We start from the raw sequence: 20,929 nt of genomic DNA on the forward strand, positions 1-20,929 counted from the left end.
ATAATTCACTTCATTACCAATTTACAACACGATCAATGCTATATATCAAGAAAGATTTTATCAAGAAATTGTCCTGAAATTAATGTTAGCCAATAAAATCTCAACCTGGCCGGAAATCATAGGGTGGTGGGTGTTATGTATTTTATTTTTATTTTTATCAAAGGTAAATAAATAAGACTGAAATCTAAGGGTGATTATTGTGTCATGTCATTCTTGAATCTTTCTTGATAAAATCATTCTTGATATCTAGCATTTTCCTTACAATACACTCGTAATCGGTTGAAATTCATTTTTTAACAGATTTTTTATAAACTCCAAATGCATTAGTAGGAAAAAAAATATCTTTTATGAAACAAAAATAGTAGGAAAAAGATCTCAAAACTAATTTAATACATGCTCAAACTAACTATGAGGGATGCATGAAGAAAACCATAGGTTAAGAAAATGGAACAACACACAACAGCTTGAAATCAAAAGTAATTAATCAAACGTAATAAAAAAAAAAAGCACTAGTATTGAATTGGCTTTGTCACAATCCCTTAAACAAACACTTCCTTCCTGTGCCACTCAGAAAGTTACACATCCACAAACCTAAAATAGAATGGTCATCTATTACTTTTCTTTCTTTCTATAATATACCCTCTATGCTCTATACTCAAACATTGTTTAAAGAACACACAGAGAGAAAGAAAAAGGAGAAGAAGAAGCTAGAAAAGAAGATGGGAAGAGGTAAGATTGAGATCAAGAGGATTGAAAACTCAAGCAACAGGCAAGTTACTTATTCAAAGAGAAAGAATGGAATCCTTAAGAAAGCAAAGGAAATAAGTGTTCTTTGTGATGCTCAAGTTTCCCTTATTCTCTTTGGTGCTTCTGGAAAGATGCATGAATACATCAGCCCTTCTACCACGTAAGCGCTTATGTTTCCTTTCAAACTTTTTTGTTAGGGTTTTTTACTCACTCATCTCATTTTTCTTTGTTTTGTTAAGGTTGATTGATATTCTGGACAGATACCAGAGAGCCTCTGGGAAAACCCTATGGGATGCTAAGCATGAGGTAGGTTTGAAGAAAAAATATTTATATAGTTATATATTTTTGCTAAAAATATATTGAGGAACAAGAACCAAAAACTCTGTGACTAGATCTACATTTGGAATACATATTATAATGTTATTTATATATAATATGTTATTCAGAAAGGAAAGGAAGAAAAAGTGAATATATGTCTCTATATATGAACAGATCTGGAAATAAAACAATATTCACATGCTTCCTTTTCTTTGCTAAGATTATTTCAAAAGCTGAATCCTTAATTTTCTAGGTATTAGATAACAAAAGATGATGACTCTCCCTCTTGACTGCGTGTTTTTTCACTGACATATATAGTAACCAGCTTTAGAACCAGATCTACACCAAAATGTTCATTTTTGACTTCTCATTCATTTATTGTTCCTTTTTCTTTTTTGGGGTGAACTCACAGAACCTTAGCAATGAAATTGATAGAATCAAAAAGGAGAATGATAGCATGCAAATTGATCTCAGGTATTATACAAACATTTTTATTTATATGTATTGCCCTAGCTAGCTATAATCAAAATTTATAAATATCATTGATCAAGGGTACATATATATGTTAATTTCAGGCACTTGAAGGGAGAGGATATTACCTCACTGAATTACAAAGAGCTGATGGCCCTTGAGGAATCCCTTGAAAATGGTCTTACTGGCGTCCGTGACAAAAAGGTAATTAATTTTTTTTAATGTTTAATCATAGTAATAACTATTACTTGTTTATAATTTTTTTATTTTTATAACTTTTGTCTTACAGTTTTCTTTTTGTTTGTCCTACAGATGGAAGTGCATAGGATGTTCAAGAGAAATGTATGTATTTTTTTTTTTACTATAGTATATATAAATAAGTAAATAAATTCTTTAAAAAAAAGTAAATAAATAAATAAGGCAGTAATTATATGTCTAACAAAACATAAATCCCTTGAAAAGTAATCAAAAGGGATGCTAACTCATCTAATTACTCTTTTAACATGAAAATGCTCATGTAATTCCTTTTTTATTTTTGCTTAACTCATGTGATTCCTTTGATATTACTCAGGGAAAAATCTTGGAGGATGAAAATAAGGAACTCAATTTTCTTCTGGTAAGTGGTAATCTATGTATTGTATGTATTGATGATGATATATGTTAGCTACTTATATCAATATTTATGTTCTAATATGATTAATAAGCCCTGATATAGGCTAATGATGGATTCATTATCATAACTGCTGCAAATACTTGATTCTAGTTTTATTTCCCTATTATTTTTCAATAACAAATATTAGCAATTGTTAGCTAGAAAATGTTAATTAGTAAGTGGAGTTTAATACCAATAAGTTAGCTCTTCAACTCTAATATTTCTCTCCCAATTACCAATTGTTGAAAGCTTTTACTTAAGGGTTTTTCAATCATGTGCGAATTTGTACATGTTAAAAAATTTAAAATAGTAATTTTATCTTGGAACTTGTTCATTTTATATTAAACGCTTTTTAATAAATTATTGTTGTTTTCAATTAAAAGTTACTATTTTTAATTGTTTTATCATGCGTAATGTTGCATATGTTAAACAAACATCAATAGTTTACTATGGCTGCTAAACTATTTCTATGATCATGTTACACAAGTAATAGTTAATGTGTCTTTGATTATTTTAAAATAGTAACTATTTTTGTAACTGCTTTTTAAATTAGCTTTTTTTTTTGTCTATGATCATGTTACTCAAGTTAATAGTTTACAACATCAAATACCAATTATCAACAATAGCATTAAACAAATTGTTTTCTAATTGTTGACCTTTTTTTTCACTTTTGATCAACAGCAACAGCATATGGCACTTGAAGGTGTGGGAAACATGCATGGACAATGGATTTAACCACATCATGAGGTCCATCATAAGGGATTTGGTTTGCAAATGCAGTTTGATTTACGTGTGTTTCCTAAATATCATTAGAAAGAATGTGTGTTGCTTAAATATGGCTGCTATACTATGTCTAATTATACATGTATTATCTAAGTATTGGGATGTTTGGCATTTCTAATTTCGGTAGTATTTGTTAATTAAAGGTCTTTGGAGACCGTAGACTCTAAACTGTCCAAAATATGTTATGAAGTGATTGAATTTGGTTTCATGGTGCTGTTTAATAAGCGTGTATGTTGAAATGTTACACCATTCATGATTAAAACTAACAACTTTTTTTATTAATTACATTTCAGAGTCATGTAAATTATTTACACAGTAAGCTTAGATAGATATTCACAATTAGCATGTTAAATACTTAACAATATTTTAAGTATTCTCAACCTATATTTTTTTCAGAGTTCAAACCAATTAAAAATAGAAATTCAACGAACATAATCATCAATCAATATTGCAGTATACAATATACGTATATCACTCACAATATAAGAATGGTTTTTTTTTTTTTTTAAACAATATATAAAAATGTACTTAAAAGTTAATTAAACAAACATCACAATGAATATAATGGTTATAGGCTCTTGTTAATCCTTATAAGTTACCATAAATTTGATAAATATTAAACACTAACTCGAACTTTAGAAATTGAAAACTCACATACATAAAAAGGTGGTAAATCATCGAAGACTTAATGCGGTGTCAGGATCGTTTCTAATATTTTATGAGTTTTAGGACAAGGTTGAGAAAAAGGGTCCCTTAAACAAATGTTGATACGAATCACACCCAACAATTTTATGGCGTGAGCTTGAGTGGAAGTCTTTTGCGCGAGAACTTAAATTAGATTTGAATTACATGTATTTGTTATATTTAAAAATTGAGAAACAACATCATGCATTGACAAGAGTATATTGTAAGTCAGTTACTTGAAAGCGTAAAAAGTATTTCGTTGTGTTGGTCCAAGTTAAAGGGGTGGATTTTAATACAATTTAAATTAGTGGTGTGTTCGACTAATTGAGTGCTTAGGTGTCAATGACATTTGATTGCATTTTATAAGGTCTATTTTGAGGTTGGATGTCGTTTTTAAGGCATGCGTCATTTGCACATGCTCTTAATAATATGCTTGTGTCTTTTGTATTCTTGTTGTCGCATATTTTGCGTAGTGTTAAATTATTTTTAACACGTCACATGGTCAAGTAATTCACTGGTATAATATTTGATTTTAAAAAGAATCAAATGATGTTATGATGAAATGTGAGTGAAATCTCACAAAAAAATAATTATGAGTGAAGATGTCTGACACTTGTTGATGTGACTTTTGAGGCTTAAGTGTTGAATGCTTTTGAAAAAATTCCGATATTAGGTTTATTCAAAAATCTTTTTTGACTGAAATTTAAGTTTTATTCAAAAAATCATTCTATTAATATAATAACCGTTGAACGCTTTTAAAAATTTTCGATATCAGTTTTATTCAAAAATCTTTTTTGACTGGAATTTAAGTTTTATTCAAAAATCGTTTTTGACTGAAATTTAATTCAAACATTTTTTATTTCAAAAAATATTCGTCTAATAATAATAAGTGTGGATGAGATGATTATGACTTGACCGGTGGTCGATCGAGTGAAATATGGTTGATTATGACCTAGTTGATATTTCGAGCTCGACCTTAGCTTGGATGGACACCCAAAGTGACTTGTTAAGTCATATCTAGTTCACTTAGGTAAAACAAGTGATAAAAAAGTCTCCAAACAATTGATAAAAAAAGTCGAGGATCATGAATAAAATAACCAATGACGATTGAACTTATATTCATAGTGGATAACAAATAATTTAATTGATAGCATATAAATTAATTGTTTGAAGTCCCCTTTAACTTATCTTAGTTTGTAGAGACATTGTATAGTATAGGTAGGAGTTAGGGTTCGAGACCTGACACTTCACCTATTCACTTTAAAAAAATGAATTTCTAATCATTACACTATTTGGCAAAAAAAAAAATGTTTGAAAAGGTTGGTTAAAAATTGAAATCAAAATTGAAATGATTTATTTTTATTTTTTAATGAAGTTCAACAAATTTTATACTTGATTTGAGACCTGTTTGTTATTAATTAAAATAAAAGTGATTTTAACATCGAATAATTTAGATTTTATTAAAAATTAGAATCTATTTTGATTTGTTAATGTGATAAAAATATATTTATAAAAAATAATTTAGTTTGTTTGGATACAACTACATAAAAAGAATATTTTGTCAAAAAAAGAACATTTTGCTACCAAATTATCTCAATATTTTGAGAATTATTTTTTTGCTCTAAAAAAATATATTTGATAATAAACTATTTTAACTTGTCAAACAAAAAAAAGAAACTACTTTTAACACTTTCTCATTTAAAATTAAAATAATAACAAAAAAAAAAAAAAACCAAGATTGAGGTAATTTTGATTATATATACATGTACTCGGTTTTTGTTTTTGTTTTTCACTCAATTTGATGTTTTTGTTTTATTTTATTTTATTTTATTTTGGTTGAAGTCACCAACCATCTTTCTCTCTCTTTCTCTGAAGTAACCCTTTGCGCGCGACGGAGACCCAACTCTCTCTTTCTCTCTCCTCGCTCTCTCAGAGAGAAAAGAATAATCATTTTTTATTTATCAATTTTCGATTTTTATTTTTCACAATTCAATTCTTCAAAACGCCAAATCATAATCATTATCCTCAATCTTCTTCATCATCAGGTATCTGTAATCAATCCACTCTTCAATTTCGTTACTTTCATTTTTTTTTTTTAATTCAATTTTTTATTTTTAATTTTCCCATTTTATTTTTCCAATTTGTTGCTACAAACCCGTGTTTTGTCTACATTATTATGCTGAAATTCTGAAAGTAGGGTTTTTTATTCTTAATTAATGTAAAAATTTGATTTTTAATTTGATTTTTTTCTTGCAGAGTGATTCAGGATAATGCCACTTTCTAGGGTTTTGATTTTGGGCTATGATTTTCATGTAAAGGTAGTGTTTTTAACTTTGCTTTGATTAATTCTTCAAATTGATGCATTGTGTTAGTAGCTCAGGTTGTGATTATTGTTTTTTTTTTGTTTTGAAGTTCTGATTTTGTTAATCAGAGTGAAAAGTTAGTGGAAGTGTGGTAGATTTTTGAAGAATTTCTCTGTGACTGTGATGGGTTCGTGTGGTGAACCTGCAATTGCTGGTGATCCATCTGGTTTGTCTGTGATGGAGCAGCCTTTGAGCTCGGAGTTTCCGGCAGAGTTGGATTCTGTGCAGGAGACATGTTTAGAGGAAGCTTGCAATGGCATTGTTGATGGTTTTGTGGAAGAGGTTCATGTGGGTTGTTCTGCAAGCTTTGTTGAAAATGAATGTGAAAATGATGATACGTTACAATTGGAGAAAATCGATGAAGATGGTTGTCGGAATAGTTTGGGGGTTTCTTCTGAGGATATTGAAGTTACTGATCTTAAAAGTGGTGGATTGTGCTCAGTAGGAAATTTACAAGATAAAGGCAACATTGACCTGCCGTTGGAGTCAATAACCTCAATCGTTGGCGATCCCTCTGGCTTGTCTGTAATGGAGGAACCTTTGAGCTCGGGGTTTCCGGAACAGTTAGATTCTGTGCAGGAGTCATGTTCAGAAGAGCCTTGCAATGTTTTAGACCAATCCGGTATGACTGATGGTTCTATGGGAGCGGGTCACGTGGGTTGTTCTGCAAGCTTTGTTGACGCTCATGTTACCGCAAGGTCTGAAGATGCTTTGAGAAATGAATGTGAAAATGATGATTTGTCACAATTGGAGAAAACTAACGAAGATGGTTGTCAGAATACTTTGGGGGTTCGTTTCAAGGACGTTGGAGCTTCTGATATTAAAAGCGGTGGACTGTGCTCAGAAGAAAATTTTCCAGATGAAGGCTATTTTGATCTGCAATTGGAGTCCATAACCTCAAATAATTTGCAGGAGCATTGTGATGAACATGCTGACCAGAAAGATGAGAAAAGCATTGTTTTATCCTCGGCAGGAGATGATTTGGAAGTCATGGAGGGCAAAAATGATGATGGTGCTGATTTACTAGCAGGTGCCGTCAACCGTGAGCTTAACGTCAGACATTCTGAAGTCTCTTCGGAATCAGATTTCGTTGCAGACTTGCTAGTTGATTGCGACCAGAAATATGAGCCAGAGGAGATTACGAAAAGTGAAGATAGCTTGCCGAAGGTTGTGGAAAGGGTTGATTGTAATGCTTTAGATGGGATGGAAGCCAATTCTTGCAGGCAGATATCTCCTTCGTTGGATGCTGAAGTACCTTCAGGTGCCTTATGTATAGACACAAAACTAGAGACCACAAGTGACATGCTACACGATCAGAAAAATGGCGAGGATTGTGACAGTATTTGTGAAGAAAAGATAAGAGCCGTTGTTAAGAATGAAATCACACAGTCTCCTTTTTTGGATGTGGAAATGCCATCAGGTGCATTATTTATCGATACAAAACTAGAAAGCACAAGTGATATGCTACACAATCAGAAAACTGGCGAGGATTGTGACAGTACTTGCGAAGAAAAGTTAACAGCCGTTGTTAAGAATGATATCACACAGTCTCCTTTGTTGGATGTGGAAATGTCGTCAGGTGCATTATTTATAGAGGCAAAACTAGAGAGCACAAGTGATATGCTACGCGATCAGAAAACTGGCGAGGATTGTGACAGTACTTGTGAAGAAAAGATAAGAGCCGTTGTTGAGAAAGAAATCACAGCCAATTCATATGTACAAGCATTGCCCTCGCCATATTTTCATACAACCTTGAGGATTTCACCTGCAATTGATTCACTAAGTCAACCTACCTTGCTGGATCCAGGGAGTGAATTAAAGAATGGCATACTTCAATTAGAAGATAATTTAAAACCATTTTATCCAGAATCAGGTCAGTCCTCTTCTGTTTTAATGACCAATAGCACTCCAAAGGATGTGCCTGATCTCCTTTCCAAGGGTGACGGTGATTCCATCAACAATAATTGTGCTATAGACGATTCTGGACAGACAAATAATGATGGAAAAGAAGCTGTTGAAGTTGATTGTATCACTGAAAGCATACCGTTACCTCCTCAAAGGAACAGTCGAAGAACCAAATTTGGTTGCAAGACACAAACCAGAAAGGCTTCTAGAAAATCCAAGAACAAAGTCAGTGAGACACATCCAGGCGGGGGTGTGAAGATGAACTTAGAGGCTGCTAGAAAGAAAAGAAGTTGTTTATCCAAACCAGCCCGTTCTTGTGCCTGGGGCTCGCTCGGCAATGTTGAACAGTTTTTCCAATATGAAAATGAGCTTGGTGTTAGTGAAGCCATGTGCCAGAATGAGGGTAAAGCTAGAAACAAGAGTCAAGGCGGGACAACGATCAAGAATGGTGCAAGTTCTAGCTCATTAAGTTCAATTCCAAAGCATAATGTTTCAACTTCAACTACTCGTTTTCGTCTGAAGATCAAGTATGGAAAAGAAAATGATTTACATTGCTCAAATGTTCCGGAGTCTGTTGGTGGCTTGGCTTCTGCTTCCTACTTGGGGTCTGATTCAGGTTCTCAGAACGTGACCGGCAATTCTGCAGATAAATTTTCTGAAGTGTTGGCTGTAAACAGTTTAGAATCATTTAGAAATGACCTGGACAAGGATTGTGTTGTTGTAAATGAACAAATTGTAAATAGCCAGCTAGAAAATTCTAAAATAATGGAGAAGTTAGATGTGGTTGCAGAGGAAACATGTCATGCAGTTCCTCCAGAGAGAGTGGTTGAAGCATTAGTTAAGCCAATTAATAATTCAGTTATAGATCCAGGAACATCACCTGATTCAGAAGTTATTGATTCAATTCCTGAAGCCCAGGTTGGAGAAAGACTTGAAGAAGATGCACATCTTGCTGTGTTAGGTTCTTCTGATGAGTTAAATTCTAATATGGATGCTACCTTCAGGAAGAGAGAGAAGAAGAAAGACAATCTTATTCGTTCAGGAAATTGTATCACTCAAGATGGATCACAAGATCAACCAGGGAATAATATAGCCAAGCATTCGAAGAATCACAGACGTAAGAAGAACTGCAGTGACATGGTTAGCTCTTTAGAATTGCCGACTTCCACTGAGCTAATCAAATCTGTAATGAGTAAAGAGTTGGCTGCAGAATCATTGCCCCGTTCTGGAGAGATTGTACTTGGAGTCTCCACCAAGGCTTTGAAAGTTAGAAGTCAGGAGAAAGTCAAGGGCAAGACAGCTGGTCAAACATCTGGTGATCATGGATTTTCTGAATTCCAGGGTTCTGGGGATTTTCCGTCTTCTAGAAGACCTTTGGGTCGTAAACTACCGAAAAGTCTTGAACCTAAAGTTAGCAAGGCCAAATCCAAAGTTTCTGACTCGACAAGCAGTCAAAAGACTACTACTGGACGCAAGGAGAAACAGAAAGAGCCAAGTAACAAAAGTGAAGCCAGGGGTAAAGGCGTTTCTCTCAAAGTTACATGCGAAGTGGAAGATCACCCGCATCCAGGTAGCTTTATATGTCAGATACACTGCATCATAATGTGAAATTATTCTTGCATTTGGAATCATCTTTGATGTTCCTTTTTCCTTTTTGACCATCTAAATCTTGCTTTTTTGTGTTATTTCTTAATCTCTCATGTTGCTCACAATAATTGTTTTTGGTGTCGCGTCAGCAGATGCAGTTGGAAATCATAAGTTGGATGCTGTTGGAAAAATTAATCCCAGTGACAACAGAGTATCAGTCAATGTATCTAATTTGGACATGACACCTAGTTTTGATTTGGGAGAACAACCTCAGTCGCCGCGTAATGCATGGGTGAGTTGTGATGATTGTCACAAGTGGCGGCGTATTCCAGCTTTGCTTGCTGACCGGATTGATGAAACGAACTGCACCTGGTATATAATTTTTCATTCATTTTAGTTATTACCCATTTCCAATATGAGGCTAACATGCATGATAGGGTTAATTTAGGACAAATGTTTTTCATGATTCACTTTATTTTTAATTAATTGACTGTGGTACATCTGGGTTATTAGTTTTATATTGGGCCTAACTCATCCTTACAAAATCGGCTTGTAAGGTGAGGGATGCCACACTTTATAGACTCATTTCAGGCCTTACTATTCAATCTGGGTTATTGTATTTTTCCCAATATGGGTTTCAATTACAATTTTTAGTTTTACCTGGCTCGATTCATATTTGTAGTAACTTTTTTTAAAATAGAGGTATATAAGGTAGATACCGTTTCCATATTATTCCCATTTGCTTTTAATAACTTGCATCTTGTCATGAATGATTTTCTTTGAAGGACTTGCAAGGACAGCAGTGATAAAGCCTTTGCTGATTGTGCTATCCCTCAAGAAAAATCAAATGCAGAGATTAATGCAGAGTTAGGATTATCATATGCCTCTGGTGAAGAAGATGTATGTGAAGACTCCAAAAATCATAAGGAATTGGAATATCGACTACCACCGGGTGTGTGGTATTAGCCAGAAAGTGTTATTACTATTATTATTAATTTTTTTAACAGAACTAGCATTGAAGCTGTACTATTTTAGCCTCATATCAATCCATTTAATCTTTCTTGCTGTCTGATATGCACTTTGCTTTATGATTGCAGTTGCCCAAGAGTCAACTTTTACCCGCATTTTGACCAATAAGTTTCTGCACCGCAGTCCAAAAACTCAGACTATTGACGAGGTCCTAAATTGTTCTAACTTTTTGTTTGTTACGTGTAGTCATCATATTATTTTATTTTGAGTTCAAAATAGGTTTTAGCATACACATGATTATGTTGGATTGATATGTACTCCCTCTGGAATCAAATGTTAGCCAAAATAAAAGTCATTTTTGGTCTGAGATTCCTAATTAATGCTTTCATGAGACATGTTTCTCTATAAAAAAATAAATGTAGAGAAATGGCAGTTTAGAGAATACAATTGTGTTTTTGATTATATCAATAAAATCAAAAGATGTTAAGTTGTTAACGAAACAACATTCTTAATCAGTGTGCAATTGGTTACCTTTTCTTATATAAGAGTATAGAGGGAGTACATACTTAAATGCCAAAACTGGTCAAGTTGGATTGTTTCTCTTTCTCAGACTTGCGGACTGAGAGCTCCGATGAGCAGATGTTCTTTCTTCTTATTTGCATGTGCATTCTATTTTTTATTCTCCCCCCCTCCTCTTAAATTTCCCTCCTTTTAACAATAGTTTTTAGTTTCCCCCTTTTTTTAGAGTAATAAGTGTATGTTTGGTTTAACTTTTGGAAGGGCCAAAATTGATTTTAGAGGAGTATAATTGATTTTGACATGTTTTGATTGGAAAGGCCGAAATTGATTCTAGAGGAGTATAATTGATTTTGTCATTTGATATGTTTGGATTTAAAGTAGAATTGATTCTACTTGAAGCTACAATTTGTAGCTTTTTGCTTCTACAATTGATTTTAGCCTTGAATTTATTGTTCAATTCACTTTTACCTAAATATATCCAAACATAAACCACTTTACATTCAGCTCTCTTTTTGACAGAATCAATTATACAAAATTAATTCAAAAACAATTTCACCGCCGAAGAATCAAATACATGCTAAGTTCCCCCTTTTTATTAATAAAAAGAGCATATACTTTAATTCTCTTGAATTTGGACTTGTGTATAATGGAATAATGGATGTGCTTTGCAGAGGATGGTATAGATTATTGGCCCTCCATTATTTATGAGGAGGAGTTGTATGCTTTGCATAAGTAATCTAATTGCTAGATATGTGGCTTTCTCATTTTGCTCTGACATCAGTTACTGATAGTTTTTATATTTCATTTTGTCTAAGATTTATCTATACAGTCATGAGGATTGCACTGAAATCTCAACTAAGCTTTCTGAATTTGCAAATTTGAACATCAATTTTATATTCATTGTACCTCTGAACTTGTAGGTAATGGTTTGCCATTGCAAGCCACCTCCAGAAGGCAAGTTAGGATGTGGGGATGAATGTCTAAATCGGATGCTTAACATTGAATGTGTGCAAGGAACTTGCCCATGTGGGGACCGTTGCTCCAATCAGCAGGTTTATAAACTATACATTTTACCTCTAAAATATACTAGTATGAGGCCTTGCCAAAGAGCATGATTGTGATTTAAATGTTCAATTTCAGTTCCAAAAACGCGAGTATTCCAGATTGAAGTGGTTTAAATGTGGGAAAAAAGGTTATGGACTGAAGGCACTTGAGCGTGTAGCTAAAGGCCACTTTATTATTGAATACGTTGGAGAGGTGACATGTTCTTCCTTTTTATTATCTCTATACTGATGTAATAATTTTACATATTATTTTAGTATGATATATGAAATATTGAATTTTGAGGCTGAACCTTAATATCTTGTACTCATATTTGTGGTTTGGTCATTTATTTTAGTAAAGTGAAGTAATACAAATCTAACTTGACCTTTTACCTATGACTTCATTTATTTTAGCTGAAATTTTAGGGGAAGGAAGACTTAACATTACCCTACACTTTAACGAAGTCATAGGTAAAAGGTCAAGTTAGATTTGTATTACTTCACTTTACTCTTGCTCATTTCTTTCTTCCCCCTAGATATTGTTGTTAATCCTCGTCGTTCTGACCTTTTGTTTTTGCTGCTGAAAAGAAAAGTGACTTTATGTTGCTGATCAATTAAATCAAATTAGCAATAAGTGGGTAATGGACTAATTTAGTTTGAGTTGACCACTACCGATATGCGTTGTTGAGATTAAGGAGGGATAGTATGACCTATTTCTTTGATCAATTGGATTTTTAATTTAAATAGCGGAGAAGAGTAATTACAAAATTTAGGTGAATATTGATCAAATAATATTGTTTTGATCTCTAATGCAGCCACACGTGTGATAGACTTTTGTGCTTCTATTATATACAAAGAAGACCTTTGTATTAAATTTGACATATTACTAGTATTAGTAATAGATGTAGCAAAGATGGGTTTGATCTACTTAAAATCAGTGTAACCTAGGGCCAAAGAATAGCCTATGACTACTGGCATACTTTTTTTGTTAAGGAAAGACGGAGTATTCTTAGCAGATTGATTTGTATTTATTTATTTATTTATTTATTTATAATGTTATATTCTTATACCTCTTAGAGTTAGCATTTGTACTGCTGGCTATTCTACTAAGGGACATCATGCAATGAATTTATTTATATATGCATTGATGATGCACATCTTGCGCAAATCATTGATCTTTATGCTTATAATGTATGATTTATGTTTCAAACAGGTCCTGGACATGCCTGCATACGAGGCACGTCAAAGAGAGTATGCTGTGAAGGGCCATAGACATTTCTATTTTATGACCTTGAACGGCAGTGAGGTATGACTTTATCCTCCTTCTGCATATACTTAAATGGAAACAACTTCATTTGTTTTTTATCTTAGAAATTTTCAATTTGTTACTTTTAGTATTGCTGAGTTCTTTGTTGCCTAGTGGAAACATACATGAATTTGTTTGTCTTTGATGGTGTATTATATCATGCAAATATTTGTAACGATAGATAGTATTTGTAGTTTACCTTTGTCTTTAATGCATCCCATATTCATATGCAGTAAAAATTGTCCCCTCTTCCTTTCAAAGAAAAACAGTAAAGTGATTTCTCTTTTGCCTTGTATCTCTGCACCTTCCAGGTGCTACTAGAATTTTGAAGAACCTAACATGTATCCCATATCCCTCCCCCCCAAGAAAATATCTTGAAAAAAATTATGGGAACCCTGGATTCACTTCAATGTGAAAACCATATCTAGGAAAGGTTAAATTGCTTTGTCATCATGTAATAATTGATTGTGAATTTTATCTTATTTGCTTGTATCTCCTGTTTTTTGCATGTTCAGATTTTGTAATTGGTGAAATAGTATTCCAACAAAAAATGGATTGTGTAAGGGATAACTATTTGTGTAGTTCATGCCTCTAGGGTTGATTAATCTGGGATGTCTTTGTTTTAACTTTTTATCCTGGATACGAGGAGGAAATCAAGAGGGTATTTGGTGTGGTTTTTCATTTTAATTTCCAATTAATATGCTTTCTCTGATAATTAATTACAGAAGTGCCATCTTGTTTTTATTTTGTTTATTGTTTACAAATGAATGTAGTGTCTTTACCTTATCCTTAAAAAAATCCCGATGACATGACACACAATGAGAACAAGCTGGCATTTTGGTAGTTATTAATGAAAGCACGTAATTTGAAGTTGAATAAGAAAACAAACTGAATATCCTCTTGATTTCCATCTCTCTATTAGGGCAAAAAGTTGTAACAAATATCATTCCAGATTAATCAGCACTACTTGCATGAATAACTCAAATAGTCATCTTCAAGAAGATATTTAAACAAGAAACAAACCAAAGACCACCTTAGCCACTGTTGTAGTGGACTGCATGAACTCATCTTATATTGTGCTTGTATCCACATGCTGGGCCACATATGTAGAGTAAGACTTGGATAGTTATCACAATTATACATTTTTTCATTTCATGCTATTTGTATCATGATCATGATCATCATCATTCTGAACATGCAGTGGAAAATTGTGACTTGTCTAGTTGATTCAACATGATATGTTATTGTGGTCGTTATTATTATTTTTCCAGGTATTCTGTTATTTAGTATTTTTTTTTCATTCTCTCTTTCTTTGCAGGTGATCGATGCAAGTGCAAAAGGAAACTTGGGGCGTTTCATTAACCATAGTTGTGATCCTAATTGTCGGACAGAAAAGGTGAGTATATTATTATCTGCATGTTTTGTTGTTTTCTAAGTAATTTGAATATATATTATTATCATACCTGAGAAGCTTAATTCTTTTGGCATTTTCATTGGAAACTATATTCATGCTATTTGCGTACAAGTGTACGTTAAATTTCAATACATGCATCGTTGTACAGTGACTACTGTCATCATCTTGGTTCTCGCTTGTCTCATGATAGGCATTATGGATGTATGCTTTTTTAGAACATATCCTTAAATATCATTTTGCACAGTAACTGGACCTTGAAATTCAGAATTCTTCTCTTGTTTTCACATCACTTGACCTCATGTTGCATCCTTTTTTCAACAGTGGATGGTAAATGGGGAAATCTGTATTGGACTGTTCGCATTGCGGAATATCAAGCAGGTGTGCTTTCAACCTCTAATTATTACTTTTATGTTTGTTAATTCCATTAAATCTCGTAGCTTTGTATTTTGGAGTTTTTTCGCCGTTATGTTTCAAATATGATTTTGATTGAGTCTTATGTCAATTTATTTTCCTGTGTCTGTGTCTGTTATACATTATGATTATTAATCATGCAGGAAAATGTGAAATTGTTTACTATGAGACTAGGAGTTTAAAAACAATTGAATTTTTCACCTCTTCTCTACCCCTGAAATAATAAGAATGTATGGTCAGCTGAGCCAAACTTATTCCACATAAATGCTTGATTAAATTGAGAAGGCTTTGATCTACGCATTTTGCAATTTCTCTTTTTTGGCTGTAGTCTTGTAGAGTCTAGGTGTGTGAATATTCCATTCTAACAAAAAATTTCAGATATATTTTATTTCTTACTTGTCCTGGCTATTGCTCGTTAGCACCCTGGTTATGCTTTGTTGTTTTTACTTAATTTTAATATTTGAAACAGAGAAAAAAATGTTTGCTTCATGCTGAGATTAATCATTTTTGTAGATATATGTAAATTTGTTTCTAATCCATAATCATCTGCGCACGTTATTAGATATAAAACAATTCATGCAGTTAATTGAATAGATCAATTTGGTTTCTCTTTTTATAGAATATGATATGATGTCTTTAAACTTTGAAGAGATTAGTGGTGAGGATTTTTAGGGGAGGGGGTGGGTTGGATGACGCGTGTTGTTAGTATGGAGGCTTGGGGTATTTCCTCAGCTTATGAATTTGGAATATGAAACTTTGCCGTTAATTCCTTTCTATGGCTGTAAGCATGTGAGAATTATTGGTGGCAAGCTGATATTTTTTTGACCACCTTCCCCAGGATGAAGAATTGACGTTTGATTACAACTATGTAAGGGTTTTTGGCGCTGCTGCCAAAAAATGTTATTGTGGTTCACCTCATTGTCGAGGTTATATAGGCGGTGGTGATCCACTTAATGCTGAGGTTATAGTTCATGGTGATTCAGATGATGAATATCCAGAACCCATGATGCTTACGGAAGATGGTGTAGTTAAGGACAGCACACCTATGCCCAAGTACTTTGATAATGTTGATACAGAGTCTTCTATTCATTTATTGACGGACAGGGATGTATTGGACAAGTCTACAACTGCTATAGATGAAGATGGTTCTCCTGGGAAACATAGTTCTCCAGGGAAATATAGTTCTATGAACCCTGCATCTTCCGTTTTCCCTTTGCACTCAGTTGAAGTGGAAGACTCAAAAAGCAATTTACCATCTTCTGATCGAATAGAAGAAATTTCTCAACAAATGGAGGATACAACAAGCAAACCCATGCCTGCTGTCAGCAAGGTGCTGTCGAATTCTACTGATAGTAAAGAATCCAAGTCTGAAATGGTTGAAGACGGAAATGGTTTTTCGCAATCACATCTGCATGTGAAGACTCCTCAAACTAGCACTTCTGTAAAAAAGGCTAAAGGCAGTGCTAATGCTGCAAATCGCCTTACAGCTGAGGTGGCAGCCAATCGATTGCCAGTGCCATCTATCAAACACAAAAAAGTGGTCGAAGGTGCTTCCAATGGACGGTTTGAAGCAGGTTTGTCATCCTTATTTATTCTGGTATCATGGTTATTAAAACTGGTTATAATGGATAAATATTTTCCTCAACTGCAGTTCAGGGGAAACTTAATGAGTTGCTGGATGGAAATGGGGGAATAAGCAAAAGAAAAGTAAGTACTTTATATATTCCAAATAGATACATTTATTTGGAACTTGTCCATACAGGTGGCCTCGTGTGCTTTCTTCCTGCTCATATCTATGTTCTGTAACAAAGCAAGAAACTTCTACCTTACTGCTGTATTACTCCCTCCGGTCCTTATTATAAGAAAAATAAAAAAAACATCAAAACCAATGCAGTCATTGATTATTGCAACTTTTTGAATATTTTTACAAATATACCCTTATAAAAAATTGTGAACCATTAAATACTCACTAATATTAAAAAGACAAATATTAAATGAGGGGTATAAAAGTCTCTTAAGCAATGACTACACCTTAAAAGTTGTGACATTTTCTTATAGATAGGAACAAAAAAAAAATTGAACATTTTCTTATAATAAGGACCGGAGGGTGTATTTGAATTTTATGTTTGCTGTATAATCACTTGTGAGAAATAGTTTGTGTCTTCTGTCACATTCCCTTTCTTCAATTTTGTTTCTTGATGCCTTAATAGTGGATGTATTATTGGGCTTGTTGCATGGTCTGTTTTATGGTTTCTCGGTTTGCACCATTTGACTCACCCCACCCTTTTCTTGTCATAGGATGCCACCAAAGGCTACTTGAAACTTTTGCTTCTCACCGTCGCTTCAGGTGATAGAAGCAACCGTGAAGCAATTCAGAGGTCCTCTCTTCTCTTTTTTCATCTTAGTTAGTTCACTCTTCCTTCATTAAGCACATGTTATATAGTTATGACACTTGTACTAGACTTGTTCATTATTTAAGGACCTGTAAATACTTGCTGAAAGAAATTTAATCTCTTTGTTGCAGCAATCGAGATCTTTCCATGATCCTTGACGCTCTTCTCAAAACAAAATCTAGAGCTGTGCTGAATGATATAATTAGTAAAAATGGTAATCTATACTTGCTTTGCATTTAATGAAAATTTTCTCCCATTTATCAGGAACGTTAGACCCATGACACCTTTGGTTGTGCCGCAAAGTAATAACTATAGTATTGGCTTTCAGGTTTACAGATGTTGCATAAGATCATGAAGCAGTACAGGCAAGACTTCAAAAAAATTCCAATACTACGAAAGCTTCTTAAGGTACTTAGATGGGAAGCTACTCATATTTTAGTTCTTTGTTAGCTTCATTTTTTCATGTTTTCCATCCTCGCATAAGATTGTATAATAGACAGCAGTTGTATCATATGAGGTCACTTTGGTTCTAAGGCGAGATATAGGGACACCAATACTGTATTTTTTTATTCATTAATTTTTTTAGATAGAAGTGCTCTATCTTCTAATTTTATAAACCCTAGATTATGATGTGTATTTGTCTACCTAAAGGAGTGTGTGCCTTTCCTTATTATACTAAATTGGGGAGGTTTGCGGAGCGGTTGGAAACAAGACCTTGTTAATGTCTTTCTGAACAACATAATTCTTGCGTTATATTCACTCGTATGATTTTTTTATGATGCGGTTTGAAATGTTCGCTTAAAACTAACGTAAATTTTGTAACTTCTGTTCAATGTCCATATTTTGATATTGCGTAATGTTTATGCATTTTCTTTCCTTCATTTAGATGTTGGCTAATTTCCCTTGTCATTCATTTCGAATTTTAAAATATGGTAAGAGATTATAGATCATGTGCCTAAACAACTTTCTTTTACAGGTCTTAGAGTACCTGGCAGCAGGCAAGGTTTTGACACCTGAACATATCAACAGCGGTCCTCCTTGTCGTGGAATGGAGAGGTCAGGAATTTTCAAATTTTATCCCTTCTCCAAAAATTTATTAAAGCAATTATAAAAAAATGCTGAATTAGGGAACAGTTTTAAATTTGACTTTTTCTCCATCACCTATTTTGTTTGGGCTATTATGATCAACGCAAACTACAAAAATATGTTGAGTGCTTAGAAGCATGATGTGTTACTCTAATGTTTCCTATTCTCCATGATATGACACAATTTCTTATGATTTATCGTGCTGCAAATTCATTACACTATTATCTTTGGTATAACTTAATTGAAATTATTCTGTTTCTCTCCAAGTTTCCATTCTTTTACTAATAATTGCTTTAATATTCAGTTTTAGGCGTTCAATGCTGTCTCTGACAGAGCATGATGACAAACAGGTATTGCCATGATCACCTACTGTATATTGATTTATTTTACCTTAGTCATGTGTATAATCACTTCCCAAAATGCGCTGTTAGATAACTTTTTAGCTATGGCTGTATCTGTTTTTTTAACCCGGTTAGAAAGGGATATTATTGTTGTTTTTTATTCTGGTCTATGGGTAAGGATTTGAATATTTTCACTGATGTTTGCACATTTAGGTCCATCAAATTGCTCGAAGCTTCCGAGACAGATGGATTCGAAAACAAGGCAGAAAACGTGGCTATATGGACAGGGATGATAATATGTTGGAATCTCACAGAAATTTCAACTGTAACAGAAATTCAGTATCACACAATCATAGGCACGAGCAGGGATTAAGACCTAAGGAAGAAGAAATTGATTGTGGTCAGCGGACAATGCTCGTGACAACTTCAACTTCTGCAGATGCTGGCTCCCAGGAGGGCTGTTCTACACCGTCTTTGGATGGAGTTGAGATCAAAGAGGCAAAAAAACGTAAGCGCAAAAGCCGATGGGATCAACCTGCGGAAACAAATTCATATTCTGGTCCTGTTATTGGCTCTACCAATGAAAGCCAGAAGATTAATGAAGAAATTCCACCTGGGTTTTCATGTCCAATACGTTCATTAAACAGTGCACTAAACTCTGGCGGTCCAGCTTTGCAAAATACAAGCCATTCTGGATGGCCCTCTAGTTTAGTTACTACTGGTCAGCCAAAAGAGAAATTCAATTCTCGTTTGCCTGTCTCATATGGAATGCCATGGTCTGTTGCTCAGCAATACGGAACTCCTCATGCTGAAATCACAGGGTGTTGGGCCACTGCTCCTGGCATACCTTTCTACCCATTTCCGCCATTACCCCCATATCCACGGGATATCAAAGACTGTCAACCTTCTAATACTAATAGTATGGAAATTGACCAGCCTGCTGAAGTTAAGCAAAGGGACGCCAATTGTCTAGTTAATTGCTGCTCAGAGTCAGATCATACGACTCCCAGTCCCAGCACAACTGGTGCTAAGTCTGAAGACACAAACGTTGAATGCGAGGATGCTAAACACGACTCTAAGCGATTGAAGACCGACTCTAGTGATTTGGGAGAGAATCACTTTAGACAGCAGAAGTGGAATAATTCAAAAATACATCGAACATGGTTCAAGAGGAATGCAAGGAGATCTAATGGGAACAGCTCTAGTGGTGATATGTGCAGTATAGATGTAGGAGATGCATCAAAAGAATCAAAAGTTACTAGTGATTCGGAGGATGCAATCTTTAGAGATGAGAAAGGTGGAAAATAATATTTATTAGTATTCACAACAGCAAAATCATACTGTTCACAGGAAAAAAAAGAAATTGTTTTTGTTTTCTTTTTCATCCATATACATTAATTTACCGTCAATTCATTTGTTCCTGGATCTATCATTCAATGAAAATTTATTTGTTCCTGGATTCATTATTCAATGAAAATTTCATTCAATTTCAACATTCCTCCTTCATTTTCTAGGATGCACTGTATAATCCAAATGAGTTTTGCTCCACGGCGAGTCAATTTCTGATATGGCTTATAACCAGTGACATAAGGATTATTCTATTTATAATATATCATTGATTATTAGAAATTTGTCTGTATGTGGATGAAAGCAAACTTATTTGAACCATACTCACTCTCCCCACTTTCTGTACCTGGGAACTCCTGCTTTTCTGGAATCTGGATGCTGATCTCCCTAAACCTTCAAGAGGGTGTTTCTATGGACTTGTATAATCCTCTCGGAAAATGGAAAATCCGTGACGGTTGGTTTTGCCCACATTGTTGTTCCTTTGCTTTAGTCAGAGTGATGAAGATTTGAATGTGATGCTGGAGTTGTAAATTGATACTATTCATCTATTTGAATATAATGAATGATGCTCTTGCTATAAATTACTTCTG

The 20,929-nt window shown here is 33.9% G+C and overlaps 2 protein-coding genes across 4 annotated transcripts; both read left to right on the forward strand.

Moving 5' to 3' along the window:
• The first annotated feature begins 582 nt into the window (after window positions 1-582).
• On the forward strand, window positions 583-3,192 carry LOC25489707 (agamous-like MADS-box protein MADS9). The gene is made up of 7 exons (XM_013605860.3): window positions 583-907; window positions 987-1,053; window positions 1,478-1,539; window positions 1,641-1,740; window positions 1,849-1,878; window positions 2,108-2,152; window positions 2,870-3,192. Exons 1-7 carry the CDS (start codon window positions 645-647, stop codon window positions 2,921-2,923), a joined length of 621 nt encoding a protein of 206 aa, XP_013461314.2. The 5' UTR covers window positions 583-644; the 3' UTR covers window positions 2,924-3,192.
• Window positions 3,193-5,475: 2,283 nt separating this feature from the next.
• Window positions 5,476-20,485, forward strand: LOC25489708 (histone-lysine N-methyltransferase ASHH2). Of its 3 annotated transcripts, none has more exons than XM_024778587.2 (19): window positions 5,476-5,700; window positions 5,912-5,973; window positions 6,068-9,493; window positions 9,660-9,882; window positions 10,296-10,462; window positions 10,608-10,687; window positions 11,919-12,050; window positions 12,139-12,255; window positions 13,255-13,347; window positions 14,666-14,743; window positions 15,083-15,139; window positions 16,011-16,746; window positions 16,824-16,879; window positions 17,471-17,550; window positions 17,697-17,779; window positions 17,894-17,973; window positions 18,542-18,621; window positions 18,956-19,001; window positions 19,206-20,485. In XM_024778587.2, the coding sequence occupies exons 3-19, from the start codon at window positions 6,142-6,144 to the stop codon at window positions 20,298-20,300; spliced, it is 6,555 nt and encodes a 2,184-aa protein (XP_024634355.1). In that variant the 5' UTR covers window positions 5,476-5,700; window positions 5,912-5,973; window positions 6,068-6,141; the 3' UTR covers window positions 20,301-20,485. The 3 variants fall into 3 exon arrangements, with proteins under 3 accessions (XP_024634355.1, XP_024634356.1, XP_024634357.1); XM_024778588.2 differs by having other exon boundaries at window positions 6,087-9,493; XM_024778589.2 differs by having other exon boundaries at window positions 5,477-5,700; window positions 9,663-9,882.
• The last annotated feature ends 444 nt before the right edge of the window (window positions 20,486-20,929 follow it).

Source organism: Medicago truncatula, chromosome 3 (assembly GCF_003473485.1).
Source record: "Medicago truncatula cultivar Jemalong A17 chromosome 3, MtrunA17r5.0-ANR, whole genome shotgun sequence".
NCBI classification, from domain to species: domain Eukaryota; kingdom Viridiplantae; phylum Streptophyta; class Magnoliopsida; order Fabales; family Fabaceae; genus Medicago; species Medicago truncatula.

Excerpts from the sequence above, each read along its gene's own strand:
- LOC25489707 (XM_013605860.3), top strand. The coding sequence starts at position 645 with ATGCTCTATACTCAAACATTGTTTAAAGAACACACAGAGAGAAAGAAA. Across the intron at positions 908-986 it reads TACATCAGCCCTTCTACCAC|GTTGATTGATATTCTGGACA; the intron begins GTAAGCGCTTAT and ends TGTTTTGTTAAG. Across the intron at positions 1,054-1,477 it reads TATGGGATGCTAAGCATGAG|AACCTTAGCAATGAAATTGA; the intron begins GTAGGTTTGAAG and ends GTGAACTCACAG.
- LOC25489708 (XM_024778587.2), top strand. The coding sequence starts at position 6,142 with ATGGGTTCGTGTGGTGAACCTGCAATTGCTGGTGATCCATCTGGTTTG. Across the intron at positions 16,880-17,470 it reads GGGGAATAAGCAAAAGAAAA|GATGCCACCAAAGGCTACTT; the intron begins GTAAGTACTTTA and ends TTCTTGTCATAG. Across the intron at positions 17,974-18,541 it reads TACTACGAAAGCTTCTTAAG|GTCTTAGAGTACCTGGCAGC; the intron begins GTACTTAGATGG and ends TTTCTTTTACAG.